The sequence below is a fragment of the Aulonocara stuartgranti genome, assembly GCF_965226115.1.
Source record: "Aulonocara stuartgranti genome assembly, chromosome: 23".
Taxonomy (NCBI): domain Eukaryota; kingdom Metazoa; phylum Chordata; class Actinopteri; order Cichliformes; family Cichlidae; genus Aulonocara; species Aulonocara stuartgranti.
This window is the reverse complement of record NC_138958.1, coordinates 10,049,936-10,070,404: the sequence shown is the minus strand read 5'-3', so window position 1 is coordinate 10,070,404 and position 20,469 is coordinate 10,049,936. Positions and strand designations below refer to the sequence as shown.

The 20,469-nt window shown below is 39.6% G+C and overlaps 1 protein-coding gene across 2 annotated transcripts in view; it reads right to left on the bottom strand.

Annotated features, from left to right (window-relative positions):
* Positions 1–20,074, bottom strand: part of wwc3 (WWC family member 3) — a 41,780-nt gene extending 21,706 nt beyond the window's left edge. The window contains exon 1 of one of the 2 annotated variants that reach the window (XM_082524355.1): positions 19,314–20,074. In XM_082524355.1, the coding sequence (XP_082380481.1) occupies positions 19,314–19,459 (146 nt within the window). In that variant the 5' untranslated portion in view covers positions 19,460–20,074. The remainder of the gene's footprint in view (positions 1–19,313) is intronic. The other variant, XM_082524356.1, reaches the window with a different exon arrangement.
* Positions 20,075–20,469: the final 395 nt, after the last annotated feature.

Sequence of the window (20,469 nt, the reverse complement as noted above, 5' to 3'; positions counted from 1 at the left end):
TAAAAACATGTATCCTGCAAACTCACTTCTTTTTCAATATCAAAACACTGATCAATAAACCTCACTACATTCCCATCCTGTTTAGTTACTCTCATTTAAACATTCATACAAATACATTTTCTGCCTCATTTATTATGTACATACAGTAAAATGGTGTGTTAAGTTCTAATGAACAAAAGCAAACATTTATTCTTTATGTGTTCGTGTGGTTAAATGACCAAAACAGTTGAGAACGTGTAATACGAGAAAAACAACACAATTCAAAAATGCAAAAATACATTTCACAGAAATTGGCATAAAAAAAAACAAACATCAAACATCATAACCTGAAATGCACCAATCAAATAACAAAGTTGCTCGATATACTATAAGTGGTAGCAGGCAGGTGAACCCTACATGGTCAAAAAGCTAAATCTTTCACAAATGTACCTATGACCTTGATACAAAATTTTGCATAATTAGTAGGGGTGGGGGAAAAAATCGATACTGTGTAGTATCGTGATATTTTGTTTGCTAATAATGTATCGATACAGGGACAGCAGAAATCGATATTTTGTTACAAAAAAAGTTTTTGTGCTCTGACTTCAGAGCATGTTGATCCTTTTTCTGAGCAAGAATCCTGACATTCCTTCACTGTCCAAATGTGTTTAACTTTTTTTTGGCAGCAATAAACATGACAGTTTACTTATTTTAATTTAAGACATGTTTTATTTTAATTAAGTTTAGAACTTTTTTATTTAATGTAAAATTATATTTTGTTTTAATTTACTTTCAAATTCTTCAGTTGCTGAATGGGCTGCATAGTTTTCATAAATTGCATAGTTCAGAATAGCTATAATTGTACCAGATGGTTGCATTCAGTTAAGTTGGGCTAGACTGTAGTACAACAATAAAAATGACTGAAATGAGAGAAAGACTGAGTGCGAGGCTTTGATATTAGATAAAATGAATATTGATAAACCTTTATGTACAGAATCTGAATATCGCAGATATTTAAAAAAAAAAAAAAAAAAAAATCGCAATAATATCATATCGTGCGTTAAGTATTGTGATAATATCGTATCGTGGGATGTATGGTGATTCCCACCTCTAATAATTAGTGCATAGAGCATACTTTACATGCCATAATACCAGTATGATCTGTTTAAGCATTCTTAAACAGATCATATGCACAATACAGTCCGTGACTCCTCTGCACCATCGCTCATGACCCACTGCCACATGTCAATAGCACCTTTAAAAATATATTTACTAAAAAACATTTATGACATGTTCAGTATTTGTTTTACCCGCCAAAAAACACGTCTTTCTCTTCCCTGACAGATTTTAGACAAATGAATATGAATCATGAGCTTCAGGAGGCTTTGGAGTCAGATATAATGACTTTGAGTCAGTGACCTTCACATGTTTATGAATTTACATTCTATTTGTGGCAGCGGTGAGTATGTGCATGTGTGTACATAAAGTACTTTATTTGTGACAAGTAACTACCTGAGCAAAACAACCAGCTGACACTTTCACGCATCATTACATCCTGTGGTTTAACTCCACATCCATGGACTGCAGCTAGTCCTCGCCCCACTCCACTGGATCTGTAGAGCAGAACAAGGACTAAAACTGAAAGTCCAGGACAGAGAAGTCTGTCTTGAGTCTGCACGACCTGACCAGAGAACCCAACGGTAATTAGAAACACAGGAAGGAAAGATGCCACAGTCAGGTGACTATCACCAACTGCATTTAATAAAATTAAATCTAAAACTAAAACTAGGTATGCAATTTAGCTGTGGCTAAAAGTGAACACTAAATAACAAACATTGCTACAAAAAACTAGCCCCAGATTGAGCTATTATGAGGCAGCAATCCCCCCCAGAGTAAAGTGGAAAATTGACAGACTGCAGCACTGTAGTGGCATCTGTTGTGGCGAACAGAGAAAGCCGAATGTCAAATTGAAGCTGTCAATCCCACCTTCAGCTATGGCCATGAGTTACTGTCACTGGCTGAAAGATGATCCTGATCACAAGTGGCAGAAATGAGTAGAGCAGAAGAAATCAAAAGGGATCAGAGGTTTTTTCATAGTTGCCTCATCTTTTCCAGCTGTTGCAGCATCTTCCACTCTGTAATCTGAGAGTCTCTGAGTTCCTTTACCAATATAACATTGAAACGGTGGTGAGGGCTGACCAACTCGTACACCCATGTACGCGTACCTGTGTGCCTAACAACAATCAATAGCGAAAATGACACCAAAGCAGAGTGAATGCCAGTGGATGTGACATCATATTTACAATGCATCAACATTCACAAGGGCAAAAACAGTGACCATAAACTAGGCTTTAGAGATGGCATGAAGAGTTTATTCATGCAGGAGGGGCTCAGAGAAGAGCTGCTGATCCTCAAAATCGAAAGGAGCCAGCTTGAGGTAGCCCAGTAAAGTCTGTTGCCACCCCCCCCCCCCCCCCCAAAAAAAAACCCCCACAAAGAACAAGGGCAAGGCAAATGACAGCCTGACACATGATGATCTCTACTACCCTAACAAATCATATCAGTGAGTCATGGAGCAGCGGGTTTGATGACAGCAGTTCATACAGTAGCTAATTTCCATCAAATCAGCACAAAAGGAAAAAGGAGGAACAGCAACCACCACACTATGCTCACAATGCAGACAGCGCATTAGTCCTGATCCTGTCGAGGTATGCATACAATGAGGGGATGGCCCGGAGAGAGACGCTGAGACATTCTGCACAGCATTCCTCAGAGCAAACTCACTTCACCAGATCTCACTACCTCATTTCGGTCAAAGAATTGGCATTCGGATTAAGAGCCAGTTGATGAGTCAATGCAGAATTAGCCCTTCGCTCTCATTGAAGTGACATAAAAACAAGGCGTTCTAACACAAACAAAGCTGTACTGAATCCTAATTGATGATTGGTCACAGGAGCTTACCTCTAATTCAATAAAACCCCTAATCTGCTGCTTAAGTGCAGCTCTGCATGTGTTGTAAGTCAGTATTAAACGTTCAAACATGTGTTCATAAATTATTAGTTAAGGAAGCCTAATATTCAGCTGAGTAGGTATCGAGTTTTCAGATTTGGGGATTCTGTTTTTTCAATGCTTGACATCCCTCTCACTGAGAGCAGTGATTATCATGCTTCAGCTCACCTCACTGTTGCTAAATTAGCAGCTTTGACACTGGATTTGGCCAATTTTCAAATCCCTTTCGACAAATTTTTTTTTCCCCTCCAGAAAACGGTTTTGAGAGAAAAAAATAATTCGTCATAACATCTTGATGTCCTGGAGCAGGATCATCAGTATCTCTTTCTCCCTGATGTGTTTATTAGAAAAGCTTCAGAACGTGAGAGGAAATAAAGCTGATTTCTGAAATCACTGTACATGTAGCCAAAATCACAGCATAGCCATCGTCTTTAACTCGTGTATGACGGTTATTTACCGTTTATTGCTATGAAAGTTAAGCAAAATGAGATTAGTAGAACTGCAACTGGCAACATTTTCTTTGCCTCAGTTTCATAAATGTTTTTTTTTTATATTACAGAGACAAGAGAAGCTGAACCTCTGAAGTATTATGTGCGACATTACATTTTTTCCTTATAACTGACCTCTGCTTTCTACAAACACTGACCCAACAAAGACCCAAATATTCCCCTTTGAGAACCAGAAAATGGCTTCAGTCAACATTATGATGCGATCCTTTAAGACAATACAAAGAATCGACCGCTGAGTGATCATGGCCAATCATGGATAGCAATGTATGTTTTATAATATTTGCGATGCCTTGGGTATTTTACAAATGGATTCATTATTTTTTTCAAGCAAAACAGCTTAAGCACGTTCACTGTTCACAATACTGTCTGATGAAGCACCTGAATAACTTCTTCCTGACAACGACAAATCCAAGTGTTACACCAAACACAACAAAAGTGAGAAGAAAGAGAAGCTGACAGGAAAAGTTTCCTCGTCAAAGTTTTGAGCTGTGACTTGACCAATTAGCAATTACCAGTAAACGAAATTATTACAGGTAGAAGGTGTGAAACGCCTTCAAACTGCTGACCTTTTAACATGTGCTTTACATGTAGGATTACAGGTGAGTAGATCACTGTCCCGGCATTTGATTGGTAGGATAGTGTTTTTCTAGTCTACGAGCTACACCATTTATATTCACATGCCGTTTTATTTTACACACTTTTAATTTGCTTTTCAATCAAGGATCAATCAATGCAATAGCTATAACACCTGAGCCACAGCTAGCTGACCCATTCATGTTTTAATAATGTCCACACCTGAAGAGGTCAAACTTCGACTTAGACTAAATGATTCACAGATGAATTGTTTGATCATATTTTCTTCATCAGTGGCCTCTCCTAACTAGAAACACTGGCACACTTAATACCCAAATATTCCCCTAAAATAAAGTGCACAGGCCTGCAGCAGCTTCACAAATAACTGCTCAAATCTACCAGAGGCAGGCTGAAGCAGGGTTAAAGGGATGAACTATGTGCACTGTCCCGCTGCCAAACACCAGGACAAGGCAAACAAGAGCACACTCCCTACCTGCTCCTGCTTTAAATGTTTGTTAAAGGTAAACAGACACCAACTGCACTTGTAAATACTTAAATAAACACTGACTGTAACACAGCTGCTGTCAGGTTTCATGTGCAGAAAGGAACTGTAGGAGAAACAATGAGACAAAAAAATCTATAGTAAAAAAGCAATGCAAGGTTATATGAAGAGCAGCAATAATGTATAGTAGTTCTGCTTTATTTTGGGTGATTTGAAATGGTGATAGAAATAGAACAACCACGAGAGGCTTTGGACGGGAAGCTATGTGACGTCAGAGGGAGGTTAGTCCTGAACTGCCCTCTGACCTCCCTGGGGAGACTAAGAAAAAAAGAAAAAAGGCAGAAGGGAAAAACATGTCCTCTCAGAGATCTGAATCTGAATTTCTGAATGTTTGGTTTGTTACACGGTCTTGTGACAGCAGCCTCTGTTTTTCCAAGTAATGTCTTGGTCTTGGGAGAGTCTGTAACCACTGCACAAAAAACTCACAGCAGCAGCAGAGGGACACACAGCAGCACAGAGCAGGAGACGGCCAATGTGACAGTATAGATTCAGCCAGAAAAACTGGACAACTGAAGCTAGCTGTGTGTAGTAAGTCTGCATTTCTGGTCCACTTTTAACCAGAAGAAATTTTTATGACCTTTTCTGACAGTCAGCCTCAGTTGACACAGTGAAACAGCTGTGCCTGAATAAAATGTGAGAGATTTAAGTCGGGACGTTTCCTACACGGGGCACAAAAATGAGACAGTCTCACAATTGTAAAGGCTCCATTTGGTTCAAGCCCGTGGTTCCCACGTGGTACACTGAGGCACACTAGTGCTTCCAAAAGCACATTAAAATAAGTTTGTTTTTTAGTATTTAAAAATCCAATCATATAATCAAATTCCAATTTGATGACAGCTCTAAAGCAAGCTGTTGCCCCTTGAAGAAAGTCAAGGTGTGCGGCGTGTTTTTGTGACAAATGCGCCAAACTTTGGATAGTATCCTGTATGCACTCATTCCCATACAACGGAAAAGTTTCAACCTTTCTTCTGTCAAATGGAAATCCATTCGCACAGGAATTATTACAAAGTGACACAACAGGCTCGGACAGCGAGAAGGATGCAGCAATGAGCTGGAGCGAGTCGCCTTTCTGAAGAAACTTGTTCATGTTGACACCAAGCAAGCCAAACAGACACGTGGAAAACAAACCATTCAGATCAAAACTTGGCCCACCTTAAAAAACAACAACAACAACAACAACAACAACAAAAACCCCCCACTGGATCTGAAACAGAGTCTGAGATGGTTTGCTTGATTGTGCTAAATGGGCTGATATAGCAGTGGATAACAAACATGATAGAAGAGCTTGTTGCAAAGTATAAATGCAATCCAACTTTTTACAGTAGCCAAATACGGTTGTTCCAAAGGGGAAAAAAAAAAAATCACTCAAATACTAACTTATACTAAAAATTACTATCACTATTGGATTAGATGCTCATTTCCAACAATACTGACACGAGCAGTGGCGTCTTTGCCTCCTCTGGCTGACAGCCACACGCCCCCTCCCCTCACCAGTAGCTAGTAGTTACCGTTCACAACACCGAACAACACTTTATGAGGAATTCCAAGAGGTCAGTAAAGCTCCCGTTTCACACTGAAGCAGTGAAACATTTATCACAAACATTAATCTGTTTGTCCCAGATTGAAGCTGAGGAAAGTCCAGACGGCAGCCTAATGTCTGGTGACCAAGAATCTGTTTAGCACAGATGTGAATACAGATTTGCCTTCACTTGGGTTTTCCCCTTTGGTGCTCCATGGCACACAATGTGTGGAAATCACTGGTTTAGATGATGGTGCGGGAGGCAGAACACAGGACCTCCACTGCTCTGAAAGGTGCAATCAAACTTTACTAGGACGCTGATATGGACTACATCAGAGATCTGCAGAGGATGCAGAGCATGTGTGAGACAACCAACGGGATGCTTTACCCACCCCAATACTGTTTGGCCGTTTTAGGCCCAAGCACTTATTTCTATAATAATCATATTCCATTAGGATTATTTTAGAGCTGCTGCAGGATTACACTCCCTACACAGCAGGTGCTCTCAGGGACTTTTAGGCAGTTTTTAGCCAGTGTGTCTCTCTGGATGGCAAAATCTGTCTATGGGTTGTGCTGTCCATCAAATTTGTTCCAGACTGAAATATCTTAACAAGTACTGAACCGATTATTTTAACGACTCCAAAATCTCCCCAAAATAAATATTAACCTAAGTGACCCCCTTAAATTTCCTCAAGCTTTAACATAAGGTTGAAGTACATAATGGATAAAATGACCAAATGATGAATTAGACTAATAACCACCACATTAAAAGCCACATATAAAGCCCAGTTTGTCAGCACGGCAAAAAAGGTTAATTATGAAGGTGAACGCAGTAGGGATATACATGCATAACATCAGCATTTTATGAATGCCATTCTGAGCAGTAATGCTGACATCAACTCATCTCGAAGCTGAGATGACTACATCCTCTCATCCTCTCTCAACAGGACTCCTGTAGACCAAGGACTGGTTCTATGAAACTTAGCAGACATCAGCTCTTTACTTTGTGGATATTTTGAGTAAAACTAACAGGAGCCATTGTTTTAACAATTTGTCAAAAATCCTTCATTTCCAGTTTCTGAGTCATGGGTTGTTCTCCAGTTCCAAACTTTGTGTTGACTTAATCTTAATACAAATCAAACTAACAAATCTCAATTCATCACCTCGGGTTTTGGAAACAAATAAATGAGTATTAATCAAATATCAGGAGAATCAGGTTTGGATAAAGTTCATACTTTCACTTTCTCACATGAAGCAAACAGCAGAAAAAGGCTGACTTTAGACGTGTTCGCGCTACTGGAAATACCCAAAGTGGTTTAGGCGAGAGAACTGTCTGGATGGAGCATGCAGAAGCCAAAACACAAAACTCAAAGACCATCTAAGGTCAGACTGCACTGGACATTTGGACCTGTGTTGGTTTGGTTAGAAAATAATTGGTGTTGACATAGTTCTTGTCACAAAATTAGCCATTTTCTTCCAGAAATGAAAAAGAAAACAAACAAAGAATGACCAGAAACACCAAAGAAGTATTAAGACAAGAAATAAACCTGAGAAAACATTTTTAAATAAAAAAATAATACTCGCATGCATGTTGAGGCTTTGTCGGCGGTTAATGGTTTATTCTAAAACATTAAACATTCTCCAGGATCCTCTTTCAATCTGAGCGGAAACAGAAAATGAGACATATCTGAAACGGAAAAAAATAGAGGCTGCGAGAATGACAAGCATGTTCAGCTGTGGAGGAATGAAATGCTGCCGGGCTTGCTCGTGCACCGCAAATTCTCAGCAAAATATATTTAGTTGTTGAAGACATTTGCTAATTCTAGAATAATCTGTGCCATCCTGGGTTGTCCCAGAGGATATTTCTATCTGTAGTGGCGACGGCCTGCTGCATGGGAAAGGCATGTGAAACTCGAGTCTGGGCCACCGAACCACGTCTAGCTGGGTCATCACCACCAGCTCCTTAGCCTTTGTTTCGGAGCTGCAACAATTAAAATTCTCCAGAAAGAAGTCTGCACATTCCACTAAAAATAATACTGCCTTCACACATTTCTTTACGGGACCTCAGAAGCTGGATTTAATACCCTGAATCTGGGTTACTATCCTTCAGCTCGACCACAATGAGCTCACTAAGGTTTGACAGCCACATGTTTTCAAGAAGCTAACAACAATTCAAAGGCTCTCTTGCTGCTGCCGGCTTTTATTTGGTTCATAATACAGCTCATAATAAATTAAAAAACATACAGCTCATTACGCCAACTTTTTTAATACAAACAGCCCCAAACAGTCCGTATATAATGCATTTTTGACACTGTTTGGTTCACTATAAATGCAGCTATGTTATAAAACAGCCAGTCAGCCACAGCAGAAGAATCAAATCAGAATCACGAAACACTTAATCAGCCACTGAAAGACTTTTATGATCCCACAATCCTACTGCTGAAGTCTACAAATCTGACCAGAGGAGAGATCTTTGCACAACAAGCACTGCTCATTTAATCAGAGGGGTGGACTATGCTTCTGGTTCAACATAACCAGGTTTTCTTTGTGTTTGCCGTCTTAAGAAAACCTAAAACACCACGCAGAGACATTTCTTCATTAATCCAGGCTTTTAGCTTCATATAATGCAGCCTCTGACACTACTTCAGCTGACTCTTCTTACTTGGTTAAAAATGGACTGATGAAATGCCGCCTAGTTTAGTAAGAGACATTAGATGAACAAGTGATGAGATCTAGAAAATGTAAGAAAAGAAATACAGCTAAAGGTAGCAGTGGTACTGGCAAGAAGACCAGAGAGTGGAGTTGTCAGAAACACATCGATTTTACCACCTGGTCCACTCTCTGCACCAGTGTGAAATTTCCAACCTTATGGATTTAAAGATAAAGACTATTCATTGCATCCAAATGTGACACTGACGGGAAAATGTAAATCACTTTGGGTTGGGCCCTGATTTAAAGGTGCATCACGCAGGTTTTGTTTGTGTATTAAACTTTTTTTTTTTTTTGGACAGTAAGGCAATTTAAAAATAATCTCTTTGTTGTTTCTAAGGCTGTTAGAGGTACCAAGGGCTGATTTTTGTGTAAAGGAAGTGGGTCAGAATTTCCATGAAAATTTAAAGGAAGTGAATCTTAGGTTGGCTTTCCTCTGTGCCTCTCTTCTGGACCTAGCTAGTCAACTTTAACCTAGAAATGGAATTTAACCACTCCATTTCTAGGTTAAGGTTGACTACTTGGTGGTCACTAGACCATTTGGTGAAAGATGCCAAGAGACCGATTTCACCCAGCAACCACTTGGAGATTACACAGATGAGGTCTTACGAACACAGCATTACCAAATCTTCATTTATACTGTAGTATTCAGAGCTGTAATTAGAAAGAGCTACTTCAATATTTTTAGCTAAGGTGATATTAGAGCTAAAGCCCCGTTTCATAAAAATGAAGCCCTTCAAGACTTGCTACACAGTCTTTTAGCTTTCAGCTCCAGCGGACAAGCCCCGTCCATGTGTTCAGGCGCTGTCTAAATGTGTACAGAGACGGGGATCTTAGGCTACTTATAGAAACCTATTTCTATAAGATTTAACACATAATGGGAGAACCGGGTGTCTGTGCGTCCGTCTGTCTGCCAGCTGCTTCAGGCCTCACTCTGAAACGCTGCACCAGACCCCTCTGACAGTCTGGACATAAATGACATTCCTCCCCAAGTTGTTTTCACATTTCTTTTTTAACACAGAAAGGAATTTTTGAGGCAACAGCACTTCTTTTTGGCTTGCAAACTGTTTGTCATCTCCCCAATACAACACGAGATAGAAGCAAGGTGGAGCTTTTGTTGGGCGTATTTAAAAAGGAAAATGAAGAAGGCAACTTAGGCTGAACACATAATCTGGTCTGGAGCTTCAATTCAAAATTAGCACATAGCACCGCATCTCCACATTTTCTCTTAATGAAAACACGCTCTAAATGAATTATTGAGAGTTTGGGGGTAGTCACAAACTCAAGACAGTAGTTAGCTAAGGACAATAGCAAAATACTGCAATTAAATACAGCTGGATGAACACTCTGTTTAACTGGTAGTTAGTAGGGATGCAGAATTGTGAAATTACTGGCTTTTTTGTTTGTTTTTTTAAGCTTTTGTATTTTTCCCCTCAGTGTGACAGAGAAGCAAAAATGTTATAAAAGATAGATGGACAATTTTAAGGGGAACAACTATTTTCTATTTTACATATCCTGTTGTTGTGGTTAAGAATTTCAAATAATAAAGTTATGCTGAAGTAATCCCTGTGAACCAAACAGAGATCTTCAAATAGTTCTTTCTATACTTTGACCTGTATCCCGTCTTTAAGTCTGACGTCATTAGCCGTGCCTGGGCCCAACTCCGCTGCAGGTCCCTAAAGTCACACGATCACTGCGGCATCACTGCGAGTTAAAAACTGTCTAAATCTTTTCATCTTTAATAAAATGATCAGCGTTGCTGCTTTACCAGGTGTAACAATTAAGTTTAACATCCAGGCATCCATGAAAACAGAATTTATTAAACTTAGCGGAGTTAGAAGTTAGCAGGAAGTTAGCTCGCTAGTTTCCATCTAAATATACCATGTTCTGAGGGATTTCTGAAAAAATTAAGACATACAGCTCTGCTACTACTTCCAACATAAATGAAGACAGGAAAGTAAACAGCAGTGACATTTGTAGGGTTACTGAAGTTTGGATAATTCGCATGTAATGATGTGCTACGTGATTGCTAGCGACACAGCTATGTTAGCATAATATAAACAGTGAAGCTGGAAGATGAACGCTAGGCCTTATCATACCATTCACGGTAATACCGGTATAACGTTAGGCAATGATAAGAAAATGAAATATCGTGATAAAATATGGGTAAAATGCGCAACAGTGCCTTTGTTTTCATACGCACATGGCAGATTTTATGTGGTACACGGCGCTCAAAATGTTTTAGTACAACTTTGATAAGCTACGAAGCCGCACCGCTTGATGGATTGTCGGAGGATTACGGCTACCATAGTCGGGAGCCTTGTAGAGTGATACGTACTGCTATTACGTACATGCTTCAACATAATATTACCATATTGTGTGTGTATTACCTCTTTTTTAGTTTTGTGGATATTATATGCTCAGGATATGTCAGCCCATTTCCACTGGAAATGCCTTTTGGTTAAACTGTCAGCAAGGAATTTGCATTTGCATTGTTAAATTTTTATATAGATTTAATGCACATAAAAAACAGCTGCTTGTTTCAGTGAAAATGCATTGATGGGCTTTTTTTTTTTGCACCAATAAAGTTGTGGAGTTGTAAAGTATTTTGTCTCGCGTCAATTATATCATCAGTTATATCGTTATCGCAAATTTACAAATATATATCGTGATAAATATTTTTGGCCATATCCCTGCCCTACCGACAGTGATCACTGACTGTTTTCAGGGGCTTGTTGAGATTAAATAGAACAAGATACAACGCATTAAAATACACAACAGCCTTATTAAACGAAGAGTAGTTTGGGCCTGGAATTAGGATTCATCACGTCATCACTTAAAGACAGGATAGTATCCCTAATACGTTCATCCCAGGCACATAGAACTGGTTATGAGTACAAAATCCCGTCCAACCACCTTCTCTTTGCAAGTGGCAGCCAATCAGAAGAAAACTGGTTTCAAAAGAGGCACTAAAGCAGCTTGAGGATGAATTGGAGGCCTTGCACCAAGGTACAGTATGTGATAAATAAAGATTATTTCATTTATATACTGTGAATTATAGAAACCAACTCTAGAGTTCAATAATAAAAATATTGAGCTGGAAATTAGCATAATGACTCTTTATTACAATACTTCTGAAATCTTCTAAAGCATAAAATTAATGTTGCACATTATTATTGACCACTGCCAAGGGTAACTATTGTGTCATTTAACATCAGGCTGATTTATCTGTGCATTTCCACTGCTTAGGTTTTAGAAATGACATCAGCGACTGTAATTTAGTGGTTTTCAAACAGCCTGATCAGTAGAGTCTTTCAGGTCCTGAAATGGGAACCACTGCTTTATATAAATCTTTTTAAGAAAAAATAGTGATGATGTCATAACCCCGTTTCTGGGTCTAAGCGCTGCCTTCATGAGGCTCTCGTCTTTTTAACCTGCTCTAGTGCTTTGCTTCTTGTTTCCCCACAACAGTTCAGTCATCATTCTCAGCCTCTCAAGCATTTTGTTACAAGTTCTCTTTAAAATGAGGCTTTTACTACAGCTATGAACACCACGGCTTAGGATCAGGCCTTTTTCATAGTGCGTAATCCAAACCATGCACCGTCATAAGAATGACTAACATCCTGTTAGACAGGATGCAGTTTCGCCTACACTACTATATGCCTACTGATAGCTTTGTAGGTAGCCACCAGGTAGAACATCATAATGTCAGCTAGCTCAACTGCACTAACCCTTCAACCTTTGCTGGAGTCAGTTTTCAGTCTTTGCTTACGTCCAGAGTTGCTGCAGTGCTGCACAGGAACATGATATATGATTTTCAGATGTCTTGTAAACTCTCTTTCCTTCATGCCTGGATATTAAATTTTATTGTAACATCTGGGAGAACAGCCATACTGATCATTTTATTGGAGCTGAAAAAAAATGTGGATTGTTTTTTAACTGTCAAAGGTGCCTCAGTGTTTGTTTGCTTTTGGGAACTGAAGGAGCATTTATGCCCGGAAATAGCTAATTATGTCAGGCTTAACAAGCAGATAGACACGTTTTACATTCTTTAAAAAAAACTAAAAGACGCTGCTTCGAAATGAATTACCTGTTCTGCTGGGGTTTCCTGGGTCTTATGTTTAATTGTTAACATTAATGTTTTTGAAAGCTTTATAAATAGTTTCAAAATAACTCAAATCAACCAGAAGCACATCAAGATCTGTTGAAATATAATAACAGAGAAACTGTAGTTTTTGTAGTTGTAAAAGCACAGAAAAACAGTAGAGTCCAGGTTGTCAACAGCATTTTTCTTCACTTTTGAATAAGAATTGTGCAGATGCATGGAAGAGGAAGAAAAAACAAAACAAAACAAAAAAAAACAAACAATGGTCACCCAGAGCTGAAGGCTGGTCCATGGAGTCTGGCATGTCCTGTTTAGGTAGCATTCTTCACAATATACACATAAAACACTGCCAACCTACACATCTGACTGATGGCTGACGCTGCCAGAGAAAAGCATATTGAGGAACAACATAAAGCAGGGTTTAAGCTACGAGTGAGTGTTTTTCTTGTTTTTGTAGCAATAAATCATCCCCAAAAAAACAAACAAACCACAAGACAGTCAGCTGGGAAACCTGGACGTCAAAGGCGCCTGCAGCACTAACTGCTGAAGGACAAAGTGTTTGCGCTTCCAGAAGGAGTGAGGTGAAAGCTGAAGACAAACATATTGTCTGCTCATGAAAAAGAACACGGGCAAAATGACACCAGATCAAGCAATGACATGTTCGCAACCTCCCGCAACCGAAAGACAAAAAAGAGCCATCATAATGAAAACACTGGGGGAAGCAAAATAACAGCGGGGTTCAGCGCATGTGAATAACCCTTCGGTGCTGGCAACACAGCTCACCCTTTCCAGAATAATTGAATTTGATGTGCTTTGTGACCAAGCATAAAGGCCTCCCTTTGCTGAGCGGCAGGCCGGCCATGGCCATTGCATAACAGAGCTAATAAAGGAGGCCTACAGGGCCCAGGATGAGAGGAGGAGGTAGACACGTGGGAACTGCCTCTGTTCTGCTGCTTTGTCTGGGGCCGCGAGCGAGCAGAGCCCCCGGGCATTAGTGTAGGCATGCCTAACATAACGTTCATTCCACAGCAACAAAAAAGCTCCTCAGAGCTGCTCAGCTTATCTGCAGGAGCTGGCCGAAAGCAGCTTGAGGTATCCACCGTCAGCCCAAAAAAAAAAAAAAAAAAAAAAAAAAAGCATCAGAAATTAAGGCAATCAGTTCGGACGGGGTCTCAGCTGCTTGCAAAGTCAGGGGTTTTCCTGGTTCCTTATGATTAATCCGCATTTATCAGGGTTTTCCTGCATGCACACCAGCATGGTTTTAGGGAACCTCGAACTTTTCTGTTGATATTTACGCTGACTTACAAGAAATATCAGTTAATTATCAGTCCCCGGTCACTTTATACCACTTCAAAAGTCTGAAAATCTTCAGCCCACCCAGCTGCATCGTCTTCATACCATCATCATCATCACATGAAGCATTTTCTTCTTCAGGGATTTTCCTTCATATTAAAAACCACTGAGGTTTTGGCCTTCCATCAAGGGGAAAAAAATTCTTGGATGGTGATTTTTAAGTTTTCTGTAAATGGGTTTAATTTATTCAAGCTTCAAATACATTTTTGTTTATGGAATGGCCAACAAGAAAACGCACGCACTTCTGTAAAGTCAGGCAACACAGCCATTTTTATACCACACGCCTACCAAACGTGCACAGTCACCCACCAAAGGCTCATTTTTGAGAGCTGTACATTGAAAGAAATGAGTCTGTATTACCTTATACTTATTTACTTGCTATACCAAAGTAAACAGAGAAACCCTCAATTTCTCAGGTATCTGTGCACTGCATTGGCAAGTCCGTCTAATGAGTCACTACACACCCTCATCTAACCAAAACGTCTCCATCTTCGGCAGGAACAAACTCGACCTCTGGCTGATACGCCGCCCCATTACAGCTCATCGTGATCATCACTGACAATTATGTTCCAGCTTCAATGGTGCCTCTGTTTTAGCGATTAGCAGTGATAATCCACTACTGACGCTCCTCTCTGCGAGTCAGCAGACTCAAGGCGCATCAGGCAGACCTGGTGAGCAACACACTAGATCACACAAGCTGCTGTACTGTACTTTTTGTTTCTTGAGAGCCAGGAGTTAAACTGCAAATCTGAGGCCAGTGTTTTCTGTAAAACAGATCATATTATTCCCAAAATATAGAGCATTCCACCTCCACCCCGCTCCCCCGACTGGTATGTAAATAACGCTTTTCTACTCTTACTACGCACCCAATCATACATGCAACACTTTATTTTATTCATTCTACGTGCTTTTTATCATTAATACACACACACTCACACTCCGATGTAAGCACCTAGCAGAGTAGAAATATTTACTGCAGGAGAATGCCTCTGGTCATTATCTTGGTGGCTTGAGGGTTAAACACACAAACAGTCTTCACCTGACTACATTTATTGCATTTTTATAATTCCACAACACCTCCAAAGAATCTCATCACATGATTTGTCTTTTAAGTGTCTGGCTGATATTTTTTTCCATTTAGCAGCCTCAGGTAAAACCCAGATCTCATGATGAAGTCCTATAAAAACAAATGAGTCACAAAATGACCCTGCTGTAAGAAGTTCCCTCCTGACCCCCTCAGAATCAGCAGATTTTTTTTGTCTTTGTTTTTTGTCACAGGACCTCAAATAGATAAAGGTGGGTTAATTTAGGTGATTTCTTCTTTAAAAATAGCATTCTTTTTAGTCATAAAAATGTATCGAAAAGTAAAAAGTTGTCTCTTGTATTTACAAAGTTAGGAGGAAAAATGCAGGAAAAAAAAAAATCACGCAAACTAAAAAGCACCAAATTTCAACCCAGCCCAGTGTATTCTCAGATCCTGTAACTCCAAAAATATGAACAGTAAGAAAGCAAACTTTTGCAAGGCTTTACAAAAAAAGTCATTGGACAGAGCAGATCAGCTGATTCTCAGGGGTTCAACACCCAATGAGTAACGTTCATCCTTTGATTTCAATTCAGCAGAGCAGCTGTCAAACCGAGACTTGACAGGAGAAATTACGAACCTCTTATCTCTGCATTCATCTCTCTGCTCTTGACATACGTGCATGCAAACAGCCTCATTTATCTGCTTTTTTAAAACCCTGACAGAACAGCTGACACCTTTTTGTATCTGCTGCTCATTAGCAGAAGGTTTGTGCTGCGATGTGATTTATTGGAAAGTCAGTATCAGGTGGTGACAGCAGACATTCCTCCAATGAGAAAGCCTATAAATCACGGAGTAGCACCAGAACAAATACAGAAAACATTCTTTAGTCTTACTAAAGAAGGCCCTCCCTCAAATGCTGATGACTATAAAAATATGTGAAACTGCTATTAGCTGCAAACAACAACGGTTAATCAACTCACGAGGAAATCAGGTTTTCCTTATCTAGATTACACGCAGCTACTAGAAGCCCACTGCTGGAGTAAAATGTACACTAGTACTCGCCATACTTTGAGCTCGGTTTTTGTGAATTTCAGCCTTTCCCCTCATAATACATCAGAGCTAAAATACTTGCTGTAATTCCCAGTAATCTCACAACAAAGTCTGCTTTGAATGCCTGATTGAGCTTGCTTCTGGGCTGGTAAAAATCCCAGTCCCCGCAAAAAGCACATCCTTGCAGCTTTCTCAGTGGCCCAGCGAGCATTCCTCACATACTTTCACAAAGATTTCTGGGAGTTGGAGTTTAAAGCACATGTCCGACTACTAATCTCCATGCTGAAATCTCCATGCAATGGAAATCACACACTAAAATTGTCATCTTTTGAAGGCTGGACATGACAAACATGAGAGCAGCTCTTCACTCTCTGACTGGTCTTTAGGAGGTGTCTTTGTGTGGAAAGGAAAGGGGAGCTGGATAACAATGGCGCTCTGTATTAGGTGTGTGAGCCAGGAATGTTTCAGGTCACTGGAAGTCATAAATCTGCAGGGCTTACTGATGAGTCTGGATGACTGAGGTTTGACACACATGCGAACACACACTCAATAGGTTTTCTTCTAAGTGAAGAAGGGACAGATAAATAGCTCAGGTGACCACGCTGACAGGGTTAACTTGGACAAAAACAACTCCTCTGCAACAATAGAAAGGCTGAGCTGCTGTCTAATTTTACGTCCAAACTGTCAAATTTCATGTTTAAACCGACATGCGGGATCATTAGACCATGATCGTGTTTGTAAGGGAGCTTCTGTAGGCACTGTGGAGGCCCACAGCTGCTCCCAAACCTCAGACGATCATCGACTGTGGCCACATGATTCACCACAACCTCACAATAAAGAAGCTGCCCCTGTGGATTCTTTTAAAAAGCAGTCAAAAACTGGTCTTCTGTTGAAGACTCTTTTATTGAATTGTTATTTACTTATTTTAAAACTACCTGTTTATTTTACTGCGTCTTATATTTTTCTTTGGCACCTAATCTTCATGTTTATTTTAGCCTCGTGCATAGTGCTGTGTGCCAAACTTAAACTTTACTTATCCCCAAAACACAACCTCTGATAGTAATTACAACCTTGCTCCAACAGGGGCATTGTCCAGATATGCGGGTAATTTTACAAGAACATGAACAGGGCCAGTGTTATAGTCTAATATAGTACATTTATTATTTATACTTCTACTTTATTTCTATATTATTCTACTTTCTACTCTTACTCTATTTTATATGTAAATACGATATTACAAATATAATTTGATTTTAAAATATACAGCTAATAATATAGGAGAGATCAGACTATTTCCCTCGGGATGAATAAAGTATTATCAATCCATCAATCAATCGGTAATAAAGTAATTAAAATAATCTCCAGCTACAATATTACAGTTATAAAAATTATTAAATGAATAATCATGATTCTGGATGATAAGTACTTTAAGTATATTTAATGATAAAACTTTTAAATCCTCTCAGTGTCTTTATATGGAAACTGCACTGACATTATTGCTTACTTAGTGTTTCCCAATAAAAACTGCCAGCTGAAGGGAGGACTGAAGATCCAAGTCAAATACTAAAATAATGACATTTTTACAAGAATAATATAATACAGGCATAAAATACTATTGTTTATCTACATGATAGACTCACCCACTTATTTAGTTCGCCTATATTTTAAGACAGTTCTATCCAGTTATATTTTTTGTAAACTGGTTCATTAAATGTGAAAACTAGGACATTTATTAAAGGTAGGAAAAATTTAGAGTTTGCTTTAAATCATATTGAGCTATATGTCGACCATAAACTTAAATGAAAATAACAGAAACAGTTTCCACATCCGCTTTAAACAGTTATTCATCAAACCATTTTCACACTCTCATAAACTCTATTATAGCACAGGGATCTGCAATGCTTTCTACTTTCATTTACGGTCTACATTATATTTTCTGATTTCCCGTGAATCCCCTCTTGCTTTGTGCCACCCTATAAAAAAAAAATAAAAAAAAAAATAATAGGAAGGGGAAGAGGCGATTTCATTGACTTTTCCTTATTTATACGCCTAAGTTCATCTCTTAAGTTCAACAAGATACTACACAAGAAATTTTGGTGCCCACAGTGCTAATAATCTTCGTCTTAGTCTAGACCAGGGGTCCCCAATCTCAGTCCATGAAGGCCGGTGTCCCTGTAGGTTTTAGATGTGTCCTTGATCCATCACAGCTGATTTAAATGGATAAATTACCTTCTCAACATGTCTTGAAGTTCTCCAGAGGCCTGGTAATGAGCTAATCATGTGATTCAGGTGTGTTGACCCAGGGTGAGATCTAAAACCTGCAGGGCCCCCGGCCCTCGTGGACTGAGATTGGGGACCCCTGGTCTAGAACTAAGAACTAAACTGGTGACATGCATACAGAACAGCTTACTATCATCAAGTGCATCAAAACAAAATCTTAAATTGACGGGTTCAACATAAGGCCAAATGTAGTAAATAAAAATAACCAGAAAAAAGAAAGAAAATTTAAGGATGTATTATGTGGGGGGGGAACGATATTCTCTGTGATCAAAGTTGTAGGTTTCTTTAGGAAACTAAAACTAAGAAGAAGAACAGTGTATGTTGATGGTGAAACTTTTTCAAATAGCTTTGAATGAAATTTTCAGGCTTATGTGAAGAGCCATTTTGCACATAAAAGCTTCTATTTGAAGGAATAGGATGGTTCGTAGTTCGTTTATGTTTTCTATATTACTTTTCTACAATTATTTTCCAGTGAGCCAACCCTGTCTCATTCTCGGTCCCTCTGTGCCACCCCATTAAACCCCCCCTGGAAACGCCCCTGCTCTCCTGTGAGTTATGTCAGTTTATAAAGAAGTCTCGTTGTATTAAGATTACTTTTTGTTAGTGTGTGTAATAACACTACTCCAGGGCCTTAAGCGTACCTATCTCTGGGGTCAATCCATGAAGTTTGCCGGGTGTTGTGGTCGATGAAAAACACTCTGCCATCGTAATCCCGGGCTTCCTCCCAGCCCGCGGGCAGCGGCAGTTCCGAGCTCTCTCTCCGCTTTCCGCCGCTGACCCACGGCATAGCGTCGAGACGGTGAGAGGGCTGCAGCCCCCTGCCCTGCTTTTATCCCCCTGAAAAAGTCGCTCCTCACTGCATTACAACCAAACGACCTGGACGCGCTGGAGAAAAGAAACGCAGATACAAAACTTTCCACCGAGGCTGGAAAAAGTCCCACCGGGGGTACATCCACTTTCCTCTTCTTCTTTCTACAACCCTCCAAAATCAGCGCGGCGGGGCTCTCTCAGTGCTCGTTTCTCCATGTTCGCCTTCTCCGCCATATTTCATTCCCCGTGTCCATATTCGGGAGCGGATTTGCATACGTACGACGGAGCCAGTTCCCCCTGTCCAATGAGGAAACTTCAGAGCTCAACACTTTCATTAAAGCTTCACGGCGCCGCGAAAACATACCTTATAAAATAGACTTAAAGTTTCATTTTAATGTTAATTCAGCTGAGTGATTTAGCTGCGACACAAACCTGTTGATTCACTCATTAATGTATCTCAAGAGTAGCTTCTGTTTGTGTATATACAATTTAAATAAGTAATTTTTAATTTTAATATTAATATAAGACAGTTATAAAAAAGATATCATTTTAATATAAAATCTAGGGAAACTCCCCCGATCACGCTGTTGTTTGAAGGAGTCGTTTTAGTGGTGCACCTGCGCCACCTCTTGGCCTTAATTGGCACTGCAACAGCTCATACACCGGCCACCCAGATCAACTTCCTGGCGTTTCAACTGTTTTACAATTATTCTTACTTAAGTAGCTAAAAGTAGATTCAAATATCAATCAATCAATCTTTATTTATAAATCACTTTTCATACAAAGATGTAGCACAAAGTGCTTTACATGGTTAAAAGCAGCCCACCCCACCAAATAATATCCAAATTACCTAAAATATGCAACTATCATCTTCTTCTTGTAGGTTTTCCCTTTTGTTCCCAAAGGGGATCATCTGCCTCCATCTGACCCTCTTCTTTGCATCCTCATCTGTCACACCAACCCTCTGCATGTCCTTCTTCATTACAT